This window comes from Euprymna scolopes, chromosome 6 (genome assembly GCF_053919585.1).
Source record: "Euprymna scolopes isolate OS-2025 chromosome 6, ASM5391958v1, whole genome shotgun sequence".
Classification (NCBI taxonomy): domain Eukaryota; kingdom Metazoa; phylum Mollusca; class Cephalopoda; order Sepiida; family Sepiolidae; genus Euprymna; species Euprymna scolopes.
In genome coordinates this window covers 10,901,479-10,926,344 of record NC_136487.1, presented here as the reverse complement: position 1 = coordinate 10,926,344, position 24,866 = coordinate 10,901,479, and the positions used below count along the sequence as shown (strand labels likewise).

The 24,866-nt window shown below is 32.6% G+C and overlaps 1 protein-coding gene across 6 annotated transcripts; it reads right to left on the bottom strand.

Moving 5' to 3' along the window:
- Positions 1 to 7,533: 7,533 nt before the first annotated feature.
- LOC145277504 (protein LSM14 homolog B-like) lies at positions 7,534 to 24,838 on the bottom strand. Of its 6 annotated transcripts, none has more exons than XM_080128905.1 (10): positions 24,494 to 24,824; positions 22,440 to 22,609; positions 20,884 to 21,067; positions 17,648 to 17,728; positions 13,231 to 13,449; positions 12,468 to 12,662; positions 11,488 to 11,692; positions 11,030 to 11,163; positions 9,421 to 9,584; positions 7,534 to 8,911 (listed from the first exon to the last, which is right to left on the bottom strand). In XM_080128905.1, the coding sequence occupies exons 1-10, from the start codon at positions 24,615 to 24,617 to the stop codon at positions 8,888 to 8,890; spliced, it is 1,500 nt and encodes a 499-aa protein (XP_079985031.1). In that variant the 5' UTR covers positions 24,618 to 24,824; the 3' UTR covers positions 7,534 to 8,887. The 6 variants fall into 6 exon arrangements, with proteins under 6 accessions (XP_079985031.1, XP_079985033.1, XP_079985035.1 ...); XM_080128907.1 differs by having other exon boundaries at positions 12,468 to 12,635; XM_080128909.1 differs by lacking the exon at positions 17,648 to 17,728 and having other exon boundaries at positions 12,468 to 12,635; positions 24,494 to 24,838.
- Between the last annotated feature and the right edge of the window lie 28 nt (positions 24,839 to 24,866).

Here is a 24,866-nt window from a genome sequence, read left to right as displayed (position 1 = left end):
AGCTGGTCTGTATAAGTTTGAAACTTAAACAAATTTTGCAGAAAAAGAGCCAAGATCTTTCTCGTGTGTACACGAAAAGTTTTGTGTGATTTCTAAAAAAAAAAAAAAAAAAAAAAAAAAGAAACAATATTCTTTTCTTTTTTTTTTTATTTCATTTTCACCCCAAACAAGGCACATTGCCACTTTGGTGTAGGGGGATTACTATACACACACACACACACATAAATGAATGTTTATAAATTTCAATTTCTCTGCGCATTTTGCACAAAAATAAGTTCTTCCTACAACGACACAATTTCAAATACGCCCACATGCTTTTCTCACAACAGCAAAAGTAAAATGAACATATTTCTGGTGGATGTAGTTGAAGACAGTATCACGTGACACAAGTGGCCAATGAGAAAATTTAGAAGATTGTCTTTTTAACCCTTTTCCAACAAACCAAATACCAGCAGCAGCAATCTTGGGGCCGGTTCAAAAAGTATTTAAATGCAACAAATATTCTTTTTTCCCCTTCTTTCTTTTTCTCTTCTCGCTCCGACGTGACATGAGAACATGCCCCTCATTTTCAAATCTGTTAAAGCCATGATTACACACACCACGCGAGCACCCAAAAAATTACACTTATGCACACACGCACCCATTTCGCACATTTTCCATAAGAATTAATAACAACGGACTACTTTCCTCATGGGATTTTTGAATAAGACGAACTTCACAGGTTAAAACAGAAACCTTGAAATAAGGACATTATTTTCACATAAGACTTTCACCTTTTAATCTTATTATTTTAACAAAGGACTTTCATCTAACATGACCTTTTAATCTTAATAATTCCACAAAGGATTTTTCACCTACTTTGAACATTCTAATCATAATGAGAACTCTAACCGATCGAATCTTTGCTTGTTCATCTTGTTATTTTTTGTTGAAAAATAAATGCAGTGCATTTTAAACGAGAAGGAGATGTCATTTTGTTTTATTCCTTTTTTTATTATTTTGTTTGAGGCAGAGAGATTTAATTTCACTTTGAACTTCTTTTCCCCTACAAAACAAATAAGATATAATTTTAAAAATAAATAGCCCAATATAAATCACACCAATTCTTGCTACTAATACCAAATGAAATTATTGTGCTTATTTTTTTAGGGGGGGGGGGATCGGAAGGATGATGCCATAGAAATGAAACCGTCTTTAATGAAATGAAAAATGATAATGTTTCCTTACTCATCAGTTTTCCTGATTTTTGAATTGAAAGCCATGTTTAATTTCAGAAGAGTTTCCGATAAGTAGCTAATCGGTATAAGTCCTGGAGATGAAAAAGAGTTTTCGGTGGGTAGCTGGTCTGTATAAGTTTGGAACTTAAAATAATTTTGCAGAAAAAGAGCCAAGATCTTTCTCGTGTGTACACGAAAAGTTTTGTGTGATTTCTAAAAAAAAAAAATACAATATTCTTTTTTTTTTTTTTTTAAATTACATTTTCACCCCAAACAAGGCACATTGCCACTTTGGTGTAGGGGGTTACTATCAAGGACATAGGCATAAGCTACTGGGGTACTATGTAGGGGGTTTGGGCAGTAAGATGTCGGTTCATGTTATACTTGAACTTCTGCATGTCAGTACAGTTAGGGAAGCAGGGAGCTGGAATGGAATTCCAAAGTCTAGCGGTTCTGGGGAAGAAACTACTGGAGTAGAAAGCTCTCCTATATCTAGGGATCTCCACTGTGTAGGGGTGGGATTAAGCTGCTTGTCGGGTTTGTCGAGGGTATTTATGCCGTGGGGGGCACAAGTGCTTGCAGTTCGTCAGAGCATTGACCATTAAAATACTTGTAGAACAGGCAGAGGTACGCAACATTTTGTTGGTGGGACAGAGGCTGCGGCTTAAATGACAGTTCAGGAGCTATCAGATTGTAGACTCTCTTTTGGACCTTGTCGCAGATGCACCAGCCCAAATATGACAAGAATACTCCATACATGGGCGAATGGTGGCCTTATAGAGGTACAGGATATTTTCGGGCGTTAGTAGCTTTCTAGCACGGTAGAGAGAGCCTACCTTCTTCGCAGCGATCCTGACAATGCTCTCAACTGTGAACATTAGGCTGAGGAGTTTAAAAGAATGTTTCAGATAATGAATCTTTGGCCATTGCTATTGGTGGTAGAGATGAGGTGGTTTTCAGATCGTCTAGCATGGCATCTGTCCGTAAAGGAAAGTCAGGGAGGGGGTGATTAGGAGCAATTAAAGTTTCTGATTGGTTGTTAGGTGAATGTGGTTTTAGTTGATTGGTCAGTTTCAATCGCCAGTGTGTATAAGTAGAATCTTTTTTCTTTAATTGTACCCTTCATTATATCAAAAATATTGCAACACCGATTTTAACTAATTTGACAAAAGTATTTTATTTCAGAGATGAAGATTGATAATTTGCATCATAGATTATTCATTCAGACTCCTATTATCATCTTGGATGTTATTCCCAGGTTTCAGCTGATGTATCTTTAATCTTCAGGTGTTTTATCAGACTCAAGAATTCTTTCAAATTTCAGAATTTGTACAGAATTTTCAAATCAAATCCTTTAATTGTAAATTTTTCTCATTTCATCAGCCATGACTAAGAAGTATATCGCCTGTACCGAAGATTGAACCTTCAAAAGTGTCACTTGGTTGCTATATAGCACGTTATCTGTTGCACCATGTTTCCATATAGAATTTGTGTCTTAAATCTATTGTTTTAGATGTGTAGTGTTACAACTTATTAATAGCCCAACACGATACACCTAGAAAGTTTTTTTTCTTTGGGGGGGGGGGTACATTGGTTGAAACATAAAAAAAAAAAAAAAAAAAATTCTTTTTGTTCTAGTTATAATTAAGGTTTCCCAGTGTATTAGATTTTATACTAGGTCTACTAAGGTGGCCATTGTCAACCAACCTATGTGTTGATTCTTTGAGATGCCATACTCTATTTTTCCAGCTATAAATTCTACCCAATGATATTGTACTCACTTTGCTTAAACTTGATAATTCTGGTTAATGTACTTTCAGAATTGAAGGAGTTGGTGATATATTTCCAGTCAATGGCCGTCTGGTCTGGCACCCCCCCCACACACACACACAAAATTTTACCATCTTTAGGCAAAAAACAAAAATTCACTTTGATCCTAGATCAACGGACAAGAAAGCAGGTTAGTTCAAATTTCAGGTTTGACAACAGCAGCAAATAAAATTCAAACGTAATGTAAACAGACATCTCACTGCTCAACACCCTATACAATGCTCCTGTACAGTGGATCCCAAATAGTAGCCCCTGTATGTCCAAGTGTTTGAGTTGAAAAATAAAATTTCAAAATAAAGGTAATTTATAAAAAAATAAAAATAAATAAATAAATAAATAAAACACATATAGAAGCGGCAGTCATTGTGGTTAATGATACAGACTAGCAACATGACAGTGCGTCAAGTTAAAATTGTTCCACAGAAACTTTTATTTAGGGATATTGGTAACTGTCAAGTAGTTCCTCTCGTAAGTACTTGATATATTTCAAAATAATTCTGACTAGAAAGATATCAGGGAAAGGAATACCAAAAATAGAATCATCCGAGTCATTCACAATGAATGATGTTTAACACTAGCAACAAAACGAAATTCAAACTTATAGGATCCTTTGAGGTTTGCAGACTGTTACCCTCATCTTTGTAGTTGTCACCATATTGACCAAAAACAGTGAGACAACTATGGAAAGCAGTAATTACTGGAATACAATTATAAAACTCAGCATATGGCCAAAATGCGGGTTAAAAAAAAAAAAAAAAAAAAAAAAAAAAAAAAAAAAAAAAAAAAAACAAGACGAAGATAACAGCCTGCAAATTTTTTGTTTGTTTTACACGGCATCTTTAACAAGTGAATGATCCACCTTTTAAAAGATTTTGTTTTACAAGAGAGTTACCACTTAAAGGCCATTAAAAAGGTCAATAATGGTACAGTAGTCACTGAGAAAACGTAGTGATTGTTGGTAGAAATTGGGTAGAATTAGATTTAAGGAGACGACTTAATCAGAACATGTTGAGATTGGACTTGAAGATGACTATGTTGTAGTTGGCCAGCAGAAGAGTTCCACAGGCAGTTCTAGGAAAGAAGTCGTGTTCATGTAATTTGCATTTAGATTTGGGTAGTTAGATTGAAGGTTCAATTATCAGTACAGGTGATATTAATTGGAAGTATTGTAAGAGACTAAATTAACTAGTATGAATTTAGTCAAGGGTTACATTAGTACATGTTTGGATAACCTGGCAGCTGCAGGTAGCTTGGCTTGAGGGGGGGGGGGGCAAAGGCTTGTTCTCTAGACAAGACATTAGAAATGCAGAAGAACAAGATGGAAATAATCCTCATATGTTCAAAGTACAGTTCTAGTTAGAAAACGGGACAGACAAAAATGCATACAGCAATGTAGAGAGAATCTAAGCGAATGTCACCTTGATGTTTGTCCGTCTCTTAATTCCCAAAATAGAACAAGGAATTCATTTTTAGTTCAAGCAAAACCAAGCATACTTAGACACATCTGGTTCAAAATCTGCACAAGTACCTAATTATAAGTTCTACCGACCCATGACTGACAGAACGAGAGCAAACTACTCTCATGGATTAAATAGGTTTCGTTTGAAGTTCCAGAGTTCGACAAGATGAACAAAACAACTCAAGTGGTTTTATGCTTTGTGGAAGGATTTAGAGTGAATACACAAATCTAGTTAAACGTGGGTTAAGTTAAAAAAAAAAAAAAAAAAAAAAGTTTTAGTACCCGGTTTAAATCTGATAAACTTTCATTAACATTTATATTCGTATTCAGATTCTTCCTACTACTGTTCATCGTTAGCGTTATTTTCACTATGCAAGGATCCATAGCATAGGGGATAAAATTGGTAAAAATTCAGTAAATTACTCTTCTGGAGGTTGAAGCAATATAAGACTTCTAGTCATAGCTGATGGAATGAGAATATGGATTCAATGAAGGGTTCTGTTCAAAATTTCTGAGCTTGACAACACATTTAATCAACCGAAATGTGAAAAATATAGCTTATGAGAATAGTATTCAAATAGTGAATCCGCATCTCAAAATCGAGAAACAATATTTCATAGATTGTAATCTAATTCTAATGAAATTATTTTTCATGAAAAGGGGGGGGGGATAAAAAGGTTTCAATCTTGTGAAAATGTTATTTTCTAAAATAAAAATGGAAACCAAAGACAAGGGTGGTCTCATACTATCACTGATGAGATCAGTAATATTTAAAACCGAAATTTTTTTTAATATTTGGAAAAAGATCATGTAAGTTTGCATTACAATAATTATCAAGCTTAACTTTCAAGTCATCTTATAAACATTAAAAGTTTAAGCATTTAAAAAAAATTTAATTTAAATCTCTTGTAAAAAAAAAAAACAAAAAAGTTCAGGGTTAATAGATTAAGTCAAGAAAAATTACAAAAGTACATTTCAGTTTTAGAAAATTAGATTTCCTGTTCGTAAAACAAATCGTGTAGATCTATAAAAATTCAAATATGATTTTATTCATGTTCAATAGCAATTATTAATGAACCTTAACATGCACATTTTAAAGTCGAACAAATGGCTGATGAAGGTGGACTTCCAAAATATTACAATACAAATCTTCCATCTAACCATGCTAATGCTAGTACGAACACTAGAAAATGTTAAAGATGAATTTGCATTGCTCATTCCAGTTATGTTTTAATCTGTATCGCTAAACATCTGCATTTGATTGCATTCTATAAAAATCAAATTTTATATTCAGTTAAGATCTGATTAAAGTTGAATCTACTAAAAATTTACCCGTGGAATAGCTTCAAGAGATTTAGTTATATATATCTCAACCGATCTAGAAATTGCAAATACCACTAAATTACACAATTCAGTATCAGGAACTGAATAGAAGCACAGAAAGTGACAATTGTTTAGGATCAATCATTTTGGTAATTATAAAAAGTAACCTTTTAACAGGAAAGTTATTCGAGTATGTGCAACTTATATGAAAGAATTACTGAACTGAGTATGCAATTTTCATATATCCGTAAACAAATTAAGGGGCAGTATAAGTTAAAGAAAAAGTGTTAAGTATATTAAAAAGGTTTTAGGCAATCTTAAATCACCTTGACATCTTTTTCAAACAGAAATCTATATGAAATTTCTAATTGAACCTTTTATTTAAGCCATGGATACATTATTCTGGAGGTTAAGGATTAATGGAGAGTAGTCTTAAATTTTATATTCTCACAAAATCCAAAAGAATAGTCTTTAAACCAGAAAAAAAATCTGTCCTTGGCAGAAGTAAATAGTTCAACTCGAAATTCTATATAAATAGAAAGTCAAAATACAACCAAAAGTGGACTTGGGCCAAAACAGCAAACTATACAGATTAATCCTCATCTAACGTCCTTTTTGGAAGTTATTAGAAATGAAGGAGAAAAAGGAATTTTTCAGCTTTTATTTGTAGGCTGTAAGGGGGGGGGGGGGCTTTTACATGAATCTCAAGTAAAGGATTGGCAGAATTTGTCTATTTTAAATTTAACTTAAAATATTTTAGCAGTTAATTTACCCCACCCATCCCCGCCAAACCATCTCAAGGAGTTAAAATATTCAGATCTACAGGGCAACAATATTCAATTTCTAAAGTATTTATCACCTGGTATTAAGTTTACATAAGTTACAAGAGGCAATTTAAATGTTAAACATGCCAGGAATTCAGACAACTTGAAAACAAATTTAAAATAAAGTTATATTGTTTAAAAGTCATGGTTAGAAGAGAAAAATTTAGTATATGCATTAAAAATGGCTCCACTTATCTATAAAAGTATTTTTAAAATAGTTAAAGTTTAATTTTAAATTAACACCGGTTGAATCGGATGGCTATTGTTTTAGCTTAATCACATTAAAACATTTAAAGCATGTTTTCCCAATTTTACATGCACAATATAGATTTTAATTAAAAAAAAAAAAAAAAAAACAAGCTTAAAAATTAAACCATTTTTTTTATCTTCCATTGAAGAGTTTCAAACCAAAGCATTTCAGATTAAAACATTCCATATTTATGGATCATGTTGAAAAATTGTAGTCAATTCTGTTAGATTTATCTATACTTATTTTAATTAAGGGCCCATTATGACCGCAAAGTGTCATTTCTAGCAATACTAAATTGTATCCATTATAAAACTAATTTTGATCCAGAGAACTCGAATCCAGTTATCTCCTTATGACTAAACTAGACTTATCGGCTATTAAATGGATTTCAGTTAAAAATTTTTATCAATTTACATGATTTTTCAAATGACATGTCATAACTACAAAAAGATTTCAGTATTTAATTCCAAATAACCAAAAATTAAATTGTGAATCATTTTAATCTGAGCTGTCTCAGCAAAGTTAGCATTTTTAGAATGAACTGTCAAGAAAGAAAGAAAAAAAAAAAAAAAAAAAAAAAAAAAAAAAAAAAAAAAAAAAAAAAGGCAAATAAAAACACGACACCAAAAATATTCTGCAAACGTCTTTAATTAAGGACTTAAGGTTGTGTAATATTTTAACAGTGTATTTTCCATTTTTTTTGAGGGCAAATGTTTCATCCACAGACCTGCCATAATTGAGCTGCAACTTTGTCAATTCTTTTTGATGACTTATTTTATTGCCAGGGAGAAATTTGAAGCTTTTAATCTTGTGATTTATTTCTCCAGGTTTTAAATTTTTTTATTTAAAAAGCTTTATTTTAATTTTGTTTAACAAAAAAATGCAAAAAATCTTATATCAGCCTCAAGTAAACCAGAATCTAGTCTGCCATTGTTACAATGAGATTCCCAAGAAAGGGACTCTTTCCGAGAACTGTTGCTATCAACCTTATAGCTTATGTAACAAAGACAGGGCAGATACGCATATATAAATATATCTGTCAGGATACGTTTGAATCCAGTAAATGTTTATTTACCTTTCTCAGGTAATTAAGGTTTCTTTAGAAACACTAAAATGCTCTCCTTAATTTAAGAAAATATTTTTTAAAAGCATGAAGATCTATCAAATAAATACTAAAATTTTTAAAGAAAAGATTTCTAGGTGTTCTGGGATTAATTCTTCAAGCATTTGGAAATTTCAATATTTGATATATTATTAGGAGGTTCTATTTTTCAAAATCAGTTGCATAAAGATCCCACCTCCCTTACAATTTACTGGATTCAAATAAGATTTGGAGACGTTTCTAGATTCTCCAAAAATGTCTGATAGACGAGTTTTGATAATCGAGAACCAAACTATGTGATAGTCCAACACATAGAAGACAACTAGAGTAGGTCAGTCGAGGGATATAATCACTCCGCTCCCGCAAAAAAATAGCGTCATCCATATTTTCTTTGTTACAGTCTCAGGCCGTATTCTTCGTCTTTATTAAACTTGCCTGCTATATACACACACAAGGAAAAGAAAAATGGCCGGTCTATTTACACAACTTTCTTCTACTAGCAGGTATCTTCCTGTTGTGCCAACATTTTCATCTTTAAATGTTTTGCAGGAACTTTTATGATGAGGAAAAAATATTTTAATTTTGTAAAGAGTAGACAGAGAAATGTGGGACAATCCTTTGTGAAGTTACCAGACTTATTGCATATTTCATTGGTTAAGCTGCGTTTATTTTTCTCCACCCAAGTGAGAGTAAACATCTGTTAGGTGCAGTCCTTCTGGACACAACCAGTTTTAGGGCGTTTATTTTATTTTTTATTTTTTTTTTAGACAGCTTGTCCCCCCCCCCTGCTATTGTTCCAAACAAAATGGTGGCAATGAAGTGGAAAGGTTTTCTGTTCAAATGTGACTACTTCGATGTCCAATGGTTTCCATACCAAAAGTACTAGGTGAAAGCAACAATTGGTCTCTGAAAGAGAAAGAAAAATGTACTGTTAGAAATTACATTTTAATTGTTTCTCTCCTATAGAGATCTGTTTATGTATCAATTTCTAGGTTCGATCCTCGGCTTGGGATAGGTGTTAGTCTAGCGGCACTGATGAGTTGTGATACAACGAAACAGGACTGTATGTCGATGACTAAAATATATTTTATGTATCAATTTTATATTGTTCGATCCACCCATTTTATAAGACTAAGTTTAGTGGCATATCAACACTTTTCAGCTCGATTAATGCCACATCCAGTAATTTTGGTAAAAGTTACTATGCTTCAAGTTTTATATTTTCAAACTTTTAGAGAAAAACTTTACTCTGCAGAACTTGAGTTTTGCAAAAATGAAAAACAATGTTTAAGTGCATTTTTAGTCAAAGTATCTTCAGACTGATTTGGTAACTCCCAGCTCAATGGTCAACATTTAATAGATTTAGTGTAAAGTGACAAGGATTTGAAATAAAAAATAAAAAAAGTACAACTCACCTTGCCCAAAGGTTCTTTTTCGCCATTTGTGTTTGCTTCAATATTTTGGTCTCCCCATCCAGAATCACCCCATCCTGCATTACCAGAATTTCGTCTCACATTGCCCCTGTAATTTCCTCTGTAATTTCCATAGCCACTCCAATTACCACGGTTACCGCCTCGACCTTTAAAGATAAAAAAAGGTCAAACAAGAAAAATAATTTTTGCCCTTGAACATCTGATAAAACAGTATCAAACTTAATATTTACAGAAAAGATTGTGCGATAGGCAGGAAGTAATTAGCCAAAAGTTAATAGGCTTGCACCCTTAAAATAACCTCTAAAGCATTGCCTGGGCAGAGCACATGTCAGTTCGTAATAAACTTTTACGAAGAGGGAAGGCAAGGCCTGGGAGGATGAATCTCCTAGGACTTTCCAAGACTAATACCACAGGCCAACAGATTAAAGACCACTAAAATAGCTCTTTACCAGGCAGATTGGAGAAAATTTCTTCAAAGGGGTATATACCGATCTGGCGTCTTCATCCCTTTACTGAAGGGCACCTCTAAACAATGTTAAAAATCCATATAGTTGCAAAAGATAACACCAACATTCAGGAGGGGAAAAACAAAAAAACAAACATGCATGGTCTGGTGTTCTATGCGAGATGACATCACAAAAAGAAAAATAGTGAAGAAATTAATGTGAGAAGTGAGTTAGTCCTAAAAACAAATATTACTTCCGTCATAGTTAAAAAAAATTTGAGTAATTTGATTTGAACTATCACATTTTTTCGCTATTTTTGGCCCAATCATGGTGCCTGGGTATCCTAAGGAGTTAGGATGCTTTCGGGGTACTCCCAACCACTTCTCACAATTGCAATTCAATCGTCCCAAGCAACATGCTTCACTGTTGGACTCAACATTGGAAAACCCGTTTCTCCAATTCTGTGATGCAAAACTTGAGCGCCTGAGAATGCTGAATCTCAATGAAAATGGACAAACGGTGCAATTTCACGCCTTAAGATATGTATATTTGAAATCAGCACCACAGAAAACCACTAGAAAGTTTTTGAGAGAAGTTTTATAGCCGTAAAAGTCCCAGAGGGATGAAAACCAGAATTTTGCCAGGGTCACGCATACTGAATTTATATTAACAATGGCTTCCACATTTCGGCCAAGTTTCAGGAAAATCTAATGGATGGATAAAAAATTATGGAACAAAGTCATTTTTAGCCATTTTTTTTTTTATTTTCATCCCAAACAAGGCACATTGCCACTTTGGGGCTACTATCAGGGACATAAGCTACTGGGTTGACCTCTTAAGCCTCGGGAAGGGGGGGGGGGACACAATGGGAATTTTTGCAAAAGATTTTTTACTGTGCACATCTATTTAATGAAATAGAATTTGTAGCAAAATTTCAGGAAAAACTAATGGACAATTATCTGGCAATCGTCTGGACTAACGGACGTCACTGAAAACAGGGCCCCTCTGAAATTGTGTGTGGGGGGGGGGGGGGACCAAAAATATGAGCTGAATGAATTCAGAATAAGATTTGCTGTATATTTAACACAGTAGGCAATTTAATCTTAAAATCGACTAAGATTATCAAAAGACGTGAAAATACTTACCACCTCTACCTCGTCGTCCTCTGTATCCACCCCTTCCTCTAAAGCCTCTGCCTCGACCTCTGTAACGTTCCGAGACTCCGAATGTTTCTGCATTGAGTTTTCGTTCCTCCCTCCAACTGGTCCTATTTACACGGCTACAATAAAATTGTAGAACACAACATATTTCTCATTCATGTACTTATTAGTTTACCATTTGGAAGGGAAAAAAGATTTAAGCTTGCAAGTAGTTTAGAAATTTCTAAGTTTTATCTTCAGAGTTTGAAGTTGGCAGTTGTACAAGTTCAGTTTTTTTAGTATTATTGCAGAAGGTTTCTCTTACTCTCCATAGGTGAGAAGATGGGATTCATACTGCCATCATTAAAGATATCAATACAAGTCCTAATCAGAATTCTAACATCACTGGCCTATAATGAATGTCCATAAAGGATAAGGAAAAAAGTTCTAAAAGAGTTACTTACCCTTGTTCACGTTCTGTGGCTTCACAGCTAATATTATCAAAGAAGGATTTAGCTTTATCATAATACACAATTTCTTCATCTTTCTTTTCTTCCTTCTTTACGTCACCGTCATCTTCATCATCAAGTACTTCAGTTTCTTCGCCAACTTCATCTACATTTTCTGCGGGTTTCTCACCATTTACAACAACATTGGTAGTTTTCTCAGCTGAAATAAAGTGTCAAGATTTGCAGTTCTTTTTGTACTAAGTCAACTTATCAAGTTTTCTTGATCAAGAGTCAACTTGATAAGTTGACTCTGGATCAAGAAAACAGCGTAATAATCAGCAGGTAGAATTTAATCAACACGAACTTATTTATATTGGACTTGAAGACAACCATACTGTAATCTGCTGAAAAGCAGGTCCAGGATGCAGAGTGCCACAGATGGGTAGTTCTAGGAAAGAAGCTCTGTTCATGGAATTTGAGTCTAGATTTAGGCAAAAAAGTGGGAGATTGTTGATAATGGTTGTAACTAGATCAGTGCTTCCAAACTCTGCAACGGACGAGTCCAGTAAAGCACTCGGCATGAAAATAACGAATATATATTATTAATTATATAAGACTTACACCAGTATAAAAATAAAACCACTGTTGGAATCTTCATAACTACTATAGGTAGTAGTGGCTGGATATATGGTTTGGAATAGACCAATGTTTATTTTTTTTAAATTAAACTGGCTCCATTAAATAATATCTCCAGAGTAATCTAAATGGACGACAAGTTGCAAAATAAAGCAGCTTCATTAAACTCATGTGAATTTGGAAAATTCACAAAACGAAAAATTCAATTGCACAAGCAGTCATTAAATTTGCAATAAGTTTAAAATGTTAACAGAAGGAAGAGGGTCAAAATGAGTATTTTGAAACTATTCTAGGGCAGGAACTTGAGTTTCCAGGTAATGCCATATTAGTTAAAAAGGTTGATAAAAATCAAGTCTTACTTATAGTTAATTTTTTCAGCTCCTTCTCCATTTCTTCAAATTCTGCGTTGGCACTTTCAAAGTCATAATCATTCTCAAACTTGAGTGGCTCTGAAGGCTGTCTGGTACCACCTCTTCCACGGGACATACCACGAGGCATTCCGCGAGGTCTTCCTCGAGAAACACCCCCTGCATGATTAGAACCTTGCATGAAACCTTTGCAAAAAATACATACAAAGCTAACTCAAAATAGTCAACATTTATAAAAGACATTACATAAAAAGCAATGGTTTATTAGAATCAATTAAAATGCGAATTATGCATTTACACTAGATGTGCAAACGCAAAATTTTAGTGCAGTACAGTGAGACTTGTAATTAAGGGGGGGGGGGGTAATTATGTACTCCATCTCTAAATTCCAAAGATTACAAATAAAATTGAAAACTTAAATCTAGGGGGAGGTAATCAATTTATGATGAATAGTTATAAATTTCAAAATAGAAAAATGGAACTCTTTGTAAAAAGACCTTGTAGATCTCATTTTGGAGAATTTTTTCAACATAGCACAAGTACATAAAAAATCCCATACTGCACAAACTGAAATTTCATTCACGCAGACATGAAAATTATACCAAGATATTAAATATAGCATTTGATATTGACATCAGCTGACAAGGTTTTGATAAGTATTAAAGATTTAATTTTAAAATTCAATATATTTCATTATACCACTAAAAAAAAAAAAAAAAAAAAAAAACCACTAATTTCAACATTAAATACTTGCCTCCTCTGCCGCCGCCACCTCTTCCACGAGTGAAAGTTGTGGTACGGTTCCCCTGCTGATCCCTCTGATTTTTGCGTTGATCACGACGATCAACCGGCGACAGCTGCTGCTGATGTCCTTTGTTAGAATATCCTTTGCCATCATCAGCATTCATTTGAGTCCCTTGGTCAGAGGTTGGAGACTTGCGACTTGGTGGCGGTGGTGTAGGTCCTCTGGAACCTATAATTATAAAGGCAAAGCAATTCAATTTTTCAGAAATGTTTTTTTGGAGATAATGAAAACCTGAAAAAAGTCTAGTTATTTTATGTAAAGATATTGTGCATGCATGTGCACATTTATAAAATTGACAATTTTTAATCTATTTAACATGTTTGAAAACAAAACAGTTTAAAAATTTGAGATGAAGATTGATTATACTGTTCTCATTTTAAGTATTTTTTTAGCTTTTGGTTGATATAACTGACCTTCAGGTGTATTTTGTCAAACTGAAATCAGCATGAAATTTTAAGTGGAACACTTAATTCATGAGGTAACATGCTCTCATGACTAAATAACTTTATTTTTAGTGTCATCAAGTTTTGTTTTGAACCTAAATCTTGAGGGAAAAAAAAAAAAAAAAAAAAAAAAATAGTTAGAACACAATCTATTTTTTGGTTTTAATGTCAACTCCATTTATTTTTTAGTAAAGGAGCTTATGCTTGAAGTTCTTAAATTTGAAATATTTAAGAATCTATTTTGTATATGAATCATTTAAAATGATCCAATTTCAAATGAATAAAATTACCTGCATCAAACAGGATTCTCTAAACATTTTATAATGGATACTTTAGAAAGTTCTTAAAATCTTTTAGAGCAGATCCATTACACCAACTAAATTGTCCATTGTTTTTTCAATTACACAACAGATTTTCTTATAGACATCAGCTGGCAATGTTTTGATAAGCATTAAAAGTTTAATTTTGAAATTCAATATATCATTCCATTCTTATATCACTCATCTAAAGTGGGAGAAAAAAAGTGAAGCAGAAACTAAAATCTATGGCTTTGATTCAGTTGTGTATTTTGTTCAGAAAGTACAAATTGTAAATCGGTTCCTGTCCAGAGTTCTTATATCAAACTGTATAATATATGTACCCATGACAATGAAAATGTCATATTCCAAAAGTCAAATTGATCAGAAATCTTGGAAAATAATTAGGAGTAAACCTTTTATTTTGAGCCCTTAGTAACTGTTTTTACCAGCTAAAGCCCAACCTGAACGTTTCACAGGTCCAAAATCCTTTCTATATCAAGTCTAGATCAAAAATTGACAGTTTGGTAGAAACTTTCAGAAGTCATTTTTATAAAAAAAAAAAAAACAATATGCATATACTAGCTGACAATTGCTTGATCGTACAATACATGAAAACATGCTATTTTAATTTATGCAGATTGCGTATGTATTATAGAATACATCTATTATATATTATGAGGAATAATTTGCCTGGTGGACTAATTCATGAAAAAAAAAAAAAAAAAAAAAATTAGCTTTGTGTGAAATTTGCAAGATGCTCAGTGTTTGGAACCTATGAAGAAACTCATAAAGGTGTACACAATATCAATCGTTCATTTACTCAAACTACAAAAATGAATTTTTGTAAAGGCTACAATTATGTAATTGCTGACCAGGGTACTGGTAGTTATTTTTCCAGTCCTCAATTGGCAGTTTTATTTTAGAAACATTTAAATATAAAAATATGCATAATACATGGATTTTTCTATCAGTTTCAATTTGTTAGAACTGCATTTTTCTGAACAAATCCTGTATTGAAGATTTTCACAAAACCATTTCCATTTGAAGCCACAAATGGCAAATCTAGAATTTCTTGATATTAAAAAAATCCATGCTGTACATATGCATAACAAACGAAAAATCTGAAATCATGTAAATCGATCAAGTGGTTTTATTGCTAAGAGTAATGAACAATCTTGCTATACCATAAAAAAAAAAAAAAAAAAAAAATCTCCAGAAACAATTCAAACTTGCAGAATTTTGAATGCCTATGAATTACCAGTAATTGCTTTTAAATCTATTCATGAAAAGAAAACTACTCGAGTTACATAATTTTTGGAGTATACGAGGGGCGTGCAATAAGTAATGCCCCTGACCCACTTCCCACAGCAGTAGAGCAACGAAACTTGGCAGTTAGTCTTTCTCTACATAGGAAGCACCCAGAATTATGCATTTCTCCCATCATTTGATGCAGCTCTGGAGACAGTTTTTGTAGAACACCCCAGGTTGGTCCTCCAACTACGATGTGACTTCAGAAATCAAGGCTGCATCATCTGGGAAGAGGTGAAAGTCAGAGGGTGAAAGGTAAGGAGAGTAGGGAGGATGAGGGAGGGAGGATTTCATAACCACATGCCCGTGCTTCTGATCTGGCAACATGCGAGTTGTGGACCGGAGCGTTGTCCTGCAGGAGGAGGAGGGTATCTATGCTGATCTTGCCCCACCTCTTGATTTTAATAGCTTCCCTTAATTTCTTCAAAAGTGAAGCATAATAGGCTCTTGTAATTGTAGTACCCTTTGCCAGGAAATCTCATCACTACTGTCCTGGTCCCAGAAGTCTGTGAGCATGACTTTGCCAGCGGAGGGCTGCACCCTTGCCTTTGGAGGTGGTGAGTCCCAAGTGCTCCTACTGCATTGACTGGGCTTTGGTCTCTGGATCATAGTGATGGATCCAGGTTTCATCCTGTGTAATCAGTCTTTTGAAAAACTGACTCATCTCCAAATTCATCCTTGAGCACTCGACACATTCACTTCTGGAATGGTGTGACCAACCTGGGAATCCATCTGGCAGACCTTATGCAAATGGTCATGAATGATAGTTTCCACAGACCCTGTACTAATCTTGACATCTTGGGCTATTTGGCAAATAGTAATGCGCCGATCTTCCAAAATAGCAGCCTCAACTTGACGGACAGATACCTCATCAATGGCAGAAGGGGGGGGACCAGGTCTGGGAGCTGTTTCCATAGACTCTCAGCCATGTTTGAATTCACGATGCCAGCGTTTTACAAGGTCATATGATGGGGCATTATCACTAAGTTTCTTTCAAAAGTTTGTGGTGTGCGTCCTTTCAAATACAAAAACCGGATCACTGCTCGACATTCAACAGGCTCCATTTCACACCCGACTCAGTTCAAACACCTGTAAAACAGAAAGCAATTAGTTCAGAGCTGTAATTTGCCCCATAACCGGGAGATATAAATCATTGCACATGCAAAAATTCAGATACATCAGCCAACTGGAAGTGGGTAAGGGGCATTACTTATTGCATGCCCCTCATTTTTTCACCACAGTATTCATAGAATTGATATATTAAAAAAAAAAAAAAAAAAAAAAAAAAAAAAAAAAAAAAAAAAAAAAAAAACACTTGTCAGAGCAATTAATAAAAAATAAAAAAAATAAAATAAAAACATTGTGCAAGTGACAAGAAAAAAAAAGTTGTTAATCAGTAATTTAGTTACAAACATGCACTCATTAACATCAGGTTCGGGGATGGCTGTTAACACCAAATGACAATTGTTGCCCTATTTTACAGGGAGACAATCTATAAATTTATCAAATTTTAAGTTAGCTAGTCTCATGCACACAGCATTAACCCCCCCCCCTTCATGATCAATGCTGTGAGCAGGAGGATAGTTCATTTATTCCTAGACAGTATTTCTTCCTAATTATTTTAAAAATCAGTAACTACAATCTTGGGTATATAAAATTCTTAAATATTTGAATTGTTTTTAAATTGATTTTACCATATATTTCCAAAATCTATACAGGTTTTCATTTATTTCAAGAAGTATATTCAGTTAAAAAAAAAAAAAAAAAAAAAAAAAAAAGTTGCGATTAAAATTAAATTTTATATAGGATATGAAGATGCTATTTAAAGAAATAAAAAAATAGCACATCTTTTATTCCTTTAAAACTCCAAGTATTAAATAATCAAATAAATCAACCAAACTAATTAGGGAAAGGAAAAAATGCAAGTTAATTAAAATGTTAATTTAAAAATTAAATCTGAATAGTTTAGTAAAATAGGAAATGTTAGTTATGAAAAAGAGCAAAAGTTTAAAATCTAAATTTGTAAATTTTAGTTTTAGCAGAGAAGTTCAATTTGCTGTGCAAGCTTCAAATGATCCTCCTGCTTGAAATAATGCATGCTTAGTGGCTATAAGATTTAACTTTAAAAGCAAATCCTAAAAATTGAACAATGTTAATTAACCACGAAAATTGTACGAGCCTTTTAGGAGGGGGGTTTAATTGAAATTCAGTTATGGCAGAAGTTATTTTAATTTCTAAAATTGGTTAAGATTAAAATTGAAGATTAAAGTGGAATTAGCATTTGGTTGTATTACACGAACAAGGAAATCACTTTACCAGATTTCCTTATTTGCTGGGCATCTACCTGCACACCTTGGTCAAGGGTTGTCATACGGCCATGACTGCGAAGGAGCGAACCTGATAAAAACCAAGAACCAGCCACCAACAAATTCAGATTAGCCATTCAGTGATTAATTTTGAACCACATGAGTGGAAACGGAAATTCATAAAATCCACTAACAGGAGAATTGGAATTTTTTTTAAAAGTTAACTGACACTAATAGCTAATCACAGCCATTTCAATTCTAAACATGCTGTACTATTCAAACTAATCTTACTTTTGAGTGTTCCAGGTGATGTAGAAGATTTCTAGATTTCGAAGCTAAAAATGCACTAAAATTTAGTTTCAAAATATCAAACTAATAGGAACTGGCATATTTTTTTTCTTTAAAATGCAATAAAAGTTAAACCTTCAGACTTCAAAAACAAATTGACTAAAATATATTTTTCAGGAAAAGAACTCCAGATGAACTTTTAATGCCAGTATAAAAAAAAAATTTGATATTAATCACTAGCAGTGTCAGAAATTTCGTGAAAATAGTGAATAATTCCACCCCATCTTTCCAAGCTTATAACTCCTCGAAAAATGTAATTCAAGCCCTAATTTTTATTTTCAATTAAAAGGAGCAAGGACCAAGGTTTTATTAAAAAAAAAAAAAAAAAAACAATGTGTTTTTTTTTTTATTAAAAAAAAACAAAAAAAAAAAACAATGTGTTTTTTTTTTTTAAAAAAAGGTTTTAAACTTCGGACTTTACAGGTAAATTTCTAAAAAAGAAATTTTTTTTTTTGTTTTAAATTTGAATATATTATTTATTGACCTTTTCTCTTAAATTTGTGATATATAAAACTATTCAAGATAAATTAATTATTTACTTTTTAATAGACATTTCAAAATGAGAGGCGTGAATTATTCGACCCCCTGTCTTTTCAAGCTTATAACTCCTCGAAAAATGTAATTCAAGCCCTAATTATTTTTTCAATTAAAGGAGCAAGGACCAAGGTTTCATTAAAAAAAAAAAAAAAAAAAAAAAAAAAAAAAAAAAAAAAAAAAAAAAAAAAAAAAAAAAACAATGTGCTCTTATAAAATAAGGTTTTAAACTTCGGACTTTACAGGTAAATTTCTAAAAAGCGATTTTTTTTTGTTTTAAATTTGAATATATTATTTATTGACCCTTTCTCTTCAATTTGTGCGACATAAATTAATTATAAACTTTTTAATAGACATTTCAAAATGGGTGACACTTGGGGGGGGGGGCGTGAATTTAAAAAAAAAAACGTTTGTCTAAAATATATTCGGTTTATTGGAAAGAACAAAATTTCACATTGACCCTGAAAATATCGTAAAAATAGAATCAATAGAAAAATTGATAGATTTTTAAAGTTTAAAAATTGAAAAATATTGAGTTCGGAAAATTCATTACTGTTTTTTAAAAAAAAAATATTTCTATTACTTTTAAAACAACTGTAATAGTTCATTTTGGAAGTATAATCCATAAAGAAAATAAATAACCCACTTTTAACAGAGAAATTACGAGATTTTTATATTGTATTCGCAGTTTCGTGTTAGGGGTGTCAAATTCCTACAAAAATTCTGATACTGCTAATTAATCACCTGTTAAATGTCAAATTTTTATTAAAAACTAACCTTTGTGCAGCCAAAATAGAACTATAGCAACCAAGATGAGAATAGAACCAAAATCAATTCCACCACAAATTCTCAAACATGGAAATATTAAGAGTTTAATATTTCATTCATTGATAAAAAGGAAACCGGGGGGGGGGGTACACTTTTTCATTGAACACAAATCGATTCTTGGTTATGAATAGACCCAAATCTAGTTTAAGAAATTGAAAAGTTGTAAAGTGGCACTGAAGTTGGCATAAATTTACTTTGTGGCATTTGAGGAAAAAAATAAAAGTTACCTAAAACATTAGTAAATATTTAAAATGAAAAATAGTCTAGTTTCCTAAATCATAGTTTTTAACACCTTTATATCACTAATTTTGTACAGAAAAGATTTGTCAGATTTGATTTTAAGAGATAACGTGCAACAAAAACATGCAACAAATAAAGCAAACACAAAAGCAGCAGACAGAAAGGTGCTGAGATCTTATAAAATTTAAGTTTATACAGGAAAATGAAGTGAATTTCATTGAATTTTCAAAATTTACAGTTAAGAAATTTTAATTACTTTCTCTGCAAATTAGGTAGCTTATCAATAAAGGTCAATTTTGTGTAGAAAGATTGAGACCATTTTTCAACGTGTTGAGCTCTGTTTATTCATTGCGGACTATTATCCTCATCTTTTAGTGGTTTCAAAGTTTCAGCCAACTATTTCTCTGGCCTTCGTCAGTAGTTACCGCAACAGGATAGGAACTCCTAATTCTCAGCAATTATTGACTTCCATAGTTGTCTCGCTATGTTTTGGCCAACTAAACCTCTGGCCGGTTTTGGGTAGGATTGAAACTGCTATCTTCAGACAATGCTCACCTGGAATCGTAGAGATTCAGGTTTACCCACTGCACCACGAACAGGAATAGTTGGCTGAAACGTTGCAAAACTAAAAGATAAGGATAATAGTCCATAATAAATGAATATTCATCAAGTATTCCGATTAAATATTTAACATGTTTAATTTAAAATCTTTCAAAGAGTTGAAACATTTAGTTACAGAATAAACATTTTGGCTATAAAATTGTTTCCATTCAATGGACATGATCTAAAGGAAGTTTTATTTATAAAGAAATATTTAACTTGCTAATGTGCAAGGAATTAAAATTTGATGAGTTTGCCATTAAAAATAACTTGAAAATTTTTTAGACAATTTTCTTAGGGTTTTACCCAATGTTTAAACTGGTTTTTATTACATTTGCTTCCATTAGGAAGCATTTATTGAGAGATTACTTTCATAATGGATTTTTCAAGAAGCATACAATCTTAGATGCAAGATTTACTTTTGGACCACTAACAAAAACTAATTTCTAAACAAAAACAAAAAGGTCATAATCTAGCAGCTAATTGAGCCAAAATAAACTTGGTTTTGCACATAAGGTTTTTAAATATTAAAAATGTTGATACCTCGCATGAAGAGCATTTGTATACTGAACAGCTACGAGTTTTAATGAATTTGAGAAAATATTCAAAACTAATTTTAATACTTCCTATTAATCAGGTTTTTAATCTAAAAAGTGGGTGAAGACGAGAACAAGCCATTGCAAACAACATTTTTACCTGCGACAGACTGAGAGTGACTACTACCATGATATGGTTGGTGACCACCATACTGACCGCCATAAAGTTGTGCTCCTCCAAAAGGCTGGTAAGATTGTCCTCCATAGCCATGTTGTTGCTGTTGAGGTTGTTGCTGCTGCTGCTGCAAGGGGTAAGATGAAGTGGTAGTCACAGGCTGGGACGACTGGAAAGAGAAATCCAGTAAACTTGAGACAATTTTGAATATTTTATGCAATAAAGTAAGAGTACATTCATACCAAATGAATTTTTGACTTGCTAGTTTCAAAGTTAGCACATAAAATTGACCAACGCAATAATCATTTAATACTTTGCAACATTTTAGAATGTAGGGATTCTACCCAAAATGAAAAACCAACCATTTATGAATTATGGTTTTAAAGTATTTAAAGATTTCCCCACATTGTGACTAAGGGTTGATATGCCATTTAACCCAACCTATCTAGATGCATACATGCATGCGATATTTGTGTTCCCTATAGGAAGAAACGTTATAGACTTGTGTAACGTCCACTGGAATATTAGTCTCCCTATTAAAACTTCAGCTACGCTTTTATGAAATTTAAATATTCCTTAACTTTGCATATGATACCATTTTGCACTAACGCTAGTTTTTACATGTCTGACAACGCAGTATCAAAACATTTTAGTTAATGTTTTGATCTCCAAATATTACTTTCAACTTTTGCATTAAAAGATTACAAGTAACCAAAAATATCAAAAGTAAAATTCAGTTTTGCTTTTGGCTAAAGAAATTCATGTTGCTAATTTACATTAGTGTTACTTTAACTTAAAATGTGCAAAAGAAAAAAATTCAAAGATTCAATCATACATTCAATTAAGGTACCTATCAAATGTTTCCTAGAAATTTTACCTCCATTGGTTTTGCCTTTAAAGTCAAATCTTAGGAAGTTGCTTAAAGCAATTAGTTTATAAGAATAAGATCATTTGGGCTTAGGTTGATATGCTGACAGGTGTTGAAAGTAAATGAAAAAATTTTATCTAGAAATTACTTTTTAACGTTGACAAATTTCAAGGTTATAAGCAATTCATATTTTTAGACTCAAATTGAAAGTTCTTTATGAAAGGACGGTAAACTTAAGTTATTCAAGTTACTGTATTTTACTTCAATGATAAATTTATAACTAAATTTTAATCTAACAAATTTTTCATGCACCTCGAAAGAATTTTGCTAGTCATGAAAAGGTAAAATTTTACTAAAACTAGTTCAGTTAAATTTAAAAATTTCTATCGTCACTTGTTCAATTTATGCATATTAAAAATTGAAAACTAGAATATTTTGGATTCTTTTAAAAACTAAAAATTCAAAATTAAAATTGCATATAAACTGAATTTTAAGGTTTTATTTATATGCAAGTTTAACAACCTATTGCAAGGTCTAGAAGTTTCAGTGAGATTGTTCCCATGCCCTGATTATAAAGCAAACATTAGGGTTGTAGGAAATTAAGAACAAGTTTCAAAAAAAAAAAAAAAAAAGCCGTAGTTTGAGAAGTATAAATGTTTAAGTCAAGACAAACCTTGACAATGGCCGGATCTTGTGGCAGTCCTTGGAGAGGCTGAGGCTTGGGAGGCTGGCAGACATGAATGTCTTTAATGTCACTGCCCCGGAAAATGATATATTCAAATACTTCATCTCTTGGGGCGACAGGACGGTCAGTTGGACGATCTTCCGTGCCAAAAGATCTTACTGAAAAGAAAAATTAAGGTACATTTTTAAAATTTTAAAGCTAGTACTGAAGACAGCACAACTAAACTATAATGCTAGACATATGGGAAGTTACTTCTGGAGAACCACTATATCCAATAGAAATGGCATGCTTTCAGAAAGACAGTTCTGATATAGTTTTTCGAACTTTTCGTATAAAGACATATGGAACAAATATTCAATGGTTAAATAAAAGACTTAAGATTCAATGTAGTCACGTTAAAATTGTTTAATTCTATTCAAAAGTTATCATTCAAGTCTGGTATTACAGAAACTGGTACTTTATGCAGAATACGGGCCGTGTTATTACTGTTAATAGTATTTACGTTAAAAGTTTATACATATTGTTAGGTGAAAGTACAGAAATAGTAAAAGACCCTTACCATGTTAAGGGTCTTCTAAATAAGATTTCAGTAGGGTATAATTGCATAAATTATATAACGTTATTTAGAAACCAATTTTTAACCTGGAGGACTGTAGGTTCAAACAAAGTTAAGAGACCGTAAAAGTTGAATTTTAGTTTTAAACTATCTAAAATACCAGAGGCCGTAGTTTGCTTTAAGTACAATTTTTTAAAAAATTGTAAATACATGTATACATACAGAGAAACTGGCATATTTTAAGCGTGAAATCTTCAGTTTAAATTTGGAATAGATTAAAATTGGCATGTCAATCAGGAGTTTAGAAACCTAGACTTTTTAATGCTAATTAAAAATAGCATTCAGTCAACGGCTAAGAGTCGAATTTTTATTTAAAGGAGTAAAAAAATAAGTTTGCTTTTCTGAACTAGCGACCAAAAATAAAATGGATATTAAGCCAAGTAGGAAGTGATAAATGTTTTAAAGAGAAAAAATCCGACTATAAATAAAAAAAAAAAAAAAAAAAAAAAAAAAGTTTAGAAATTTTTTTTTTTTTTTACTGAAGGGTAAATAAGGGAGTTATAGAAAATGAAAATTTGGAAGACAAACAATTAAGGATAAAGTACAATTCTAACAAATTCTTAAATTAAAATATCGAAAATAAAGTTTTAAAAAAAAATAAAATAAAAAAGCGCCAATACAAGAATTTCAAGAAAATACGAAACCGTGGCTCGAAATTGTCAAGTTTTGAAAAATGTCGACAAGCAAAGATAAATATTCTATATTTATCAAAGAATTTCTTTAAAAGAACGAAATTTAACTGAATGTAAAAAAACAAGTCTGGTAAATATTAAAGACTTGAAAAGTAAAAGTCCCCCCCCCTCCAAAAAGTTACTAGTAACATTAGAAAATGCGAATGGCAATATTTTTATTTTTGTGAAAAAAAAAATAAAATAAAGGGGGGGGGGTAAGTTACGAAATTGAAGATTAGGGGTTTAGAAAATAAGCAAAACATTAGTATTGATATTGTCAAGAGTTCTACGGTTGTATTTACAACTAATAGTTTCAAGGGAGAGATGCAAATAAAGAATAAAAAACGTGGAAATTGAGTTTAATATTTGCAGGTGTCCTGAGTACAAGGAGGTATTTAATTTGAGGAGTGGAAAAGGGGTAATAAAAGCATGGATAGAATCGACACTTAAAGAAAAATGGGTACGTTTGGAATATGTGCATATATATATATATATACACACACACAAAGAAAAGAGCCGTTTGAAGCATGGTATATATTGGGAGTTTTAATATAGAAAAGGTTCAAGGAATGAAAGCATGGTTAGAATGCCCCTTTATTTGTTTTGTTTGTTTTTTTTTTTAATGGGTACGTTTCGAATAATTATATATATACACATAAAACGTAACCGTTTGAAGCATGGTATATAATATATATATATTGGTGTTTTGTTAGTAAAATAAGGTCCAAGGAGTTTAAAAAAAAAATTGGTAATACCTTTAGCTAGAGCAACAGTGGACTCGTGTGGGTCTATAGTGTATAGAATGCCCTCATAGCGAATTTCAGCCTTCGAAATGAGGCTTATCTTACTACCCAGATATGGGATGCCTCCTCCACTCATGTTTCTACGACGGTTTGCACGTCAGGTTTCTCGCACAGGAACAAGATGACGGTGGATTGTGTGTTCACAATTATTCAACGTTAGCGGTTCTAAGCCTTCTTTTTTTTTCTATTTGTGTTTCTTCCCTCGTCTATTAGTTGGCAGCTTAAGCGCCGCTTCGTACACGCAAGATGGCGGCGACACTGACTGCGATGGCCGCCAGGTGGCGCTGCCCGCTTTTATACACAATCCCAGAGTTCAACGCGGTCG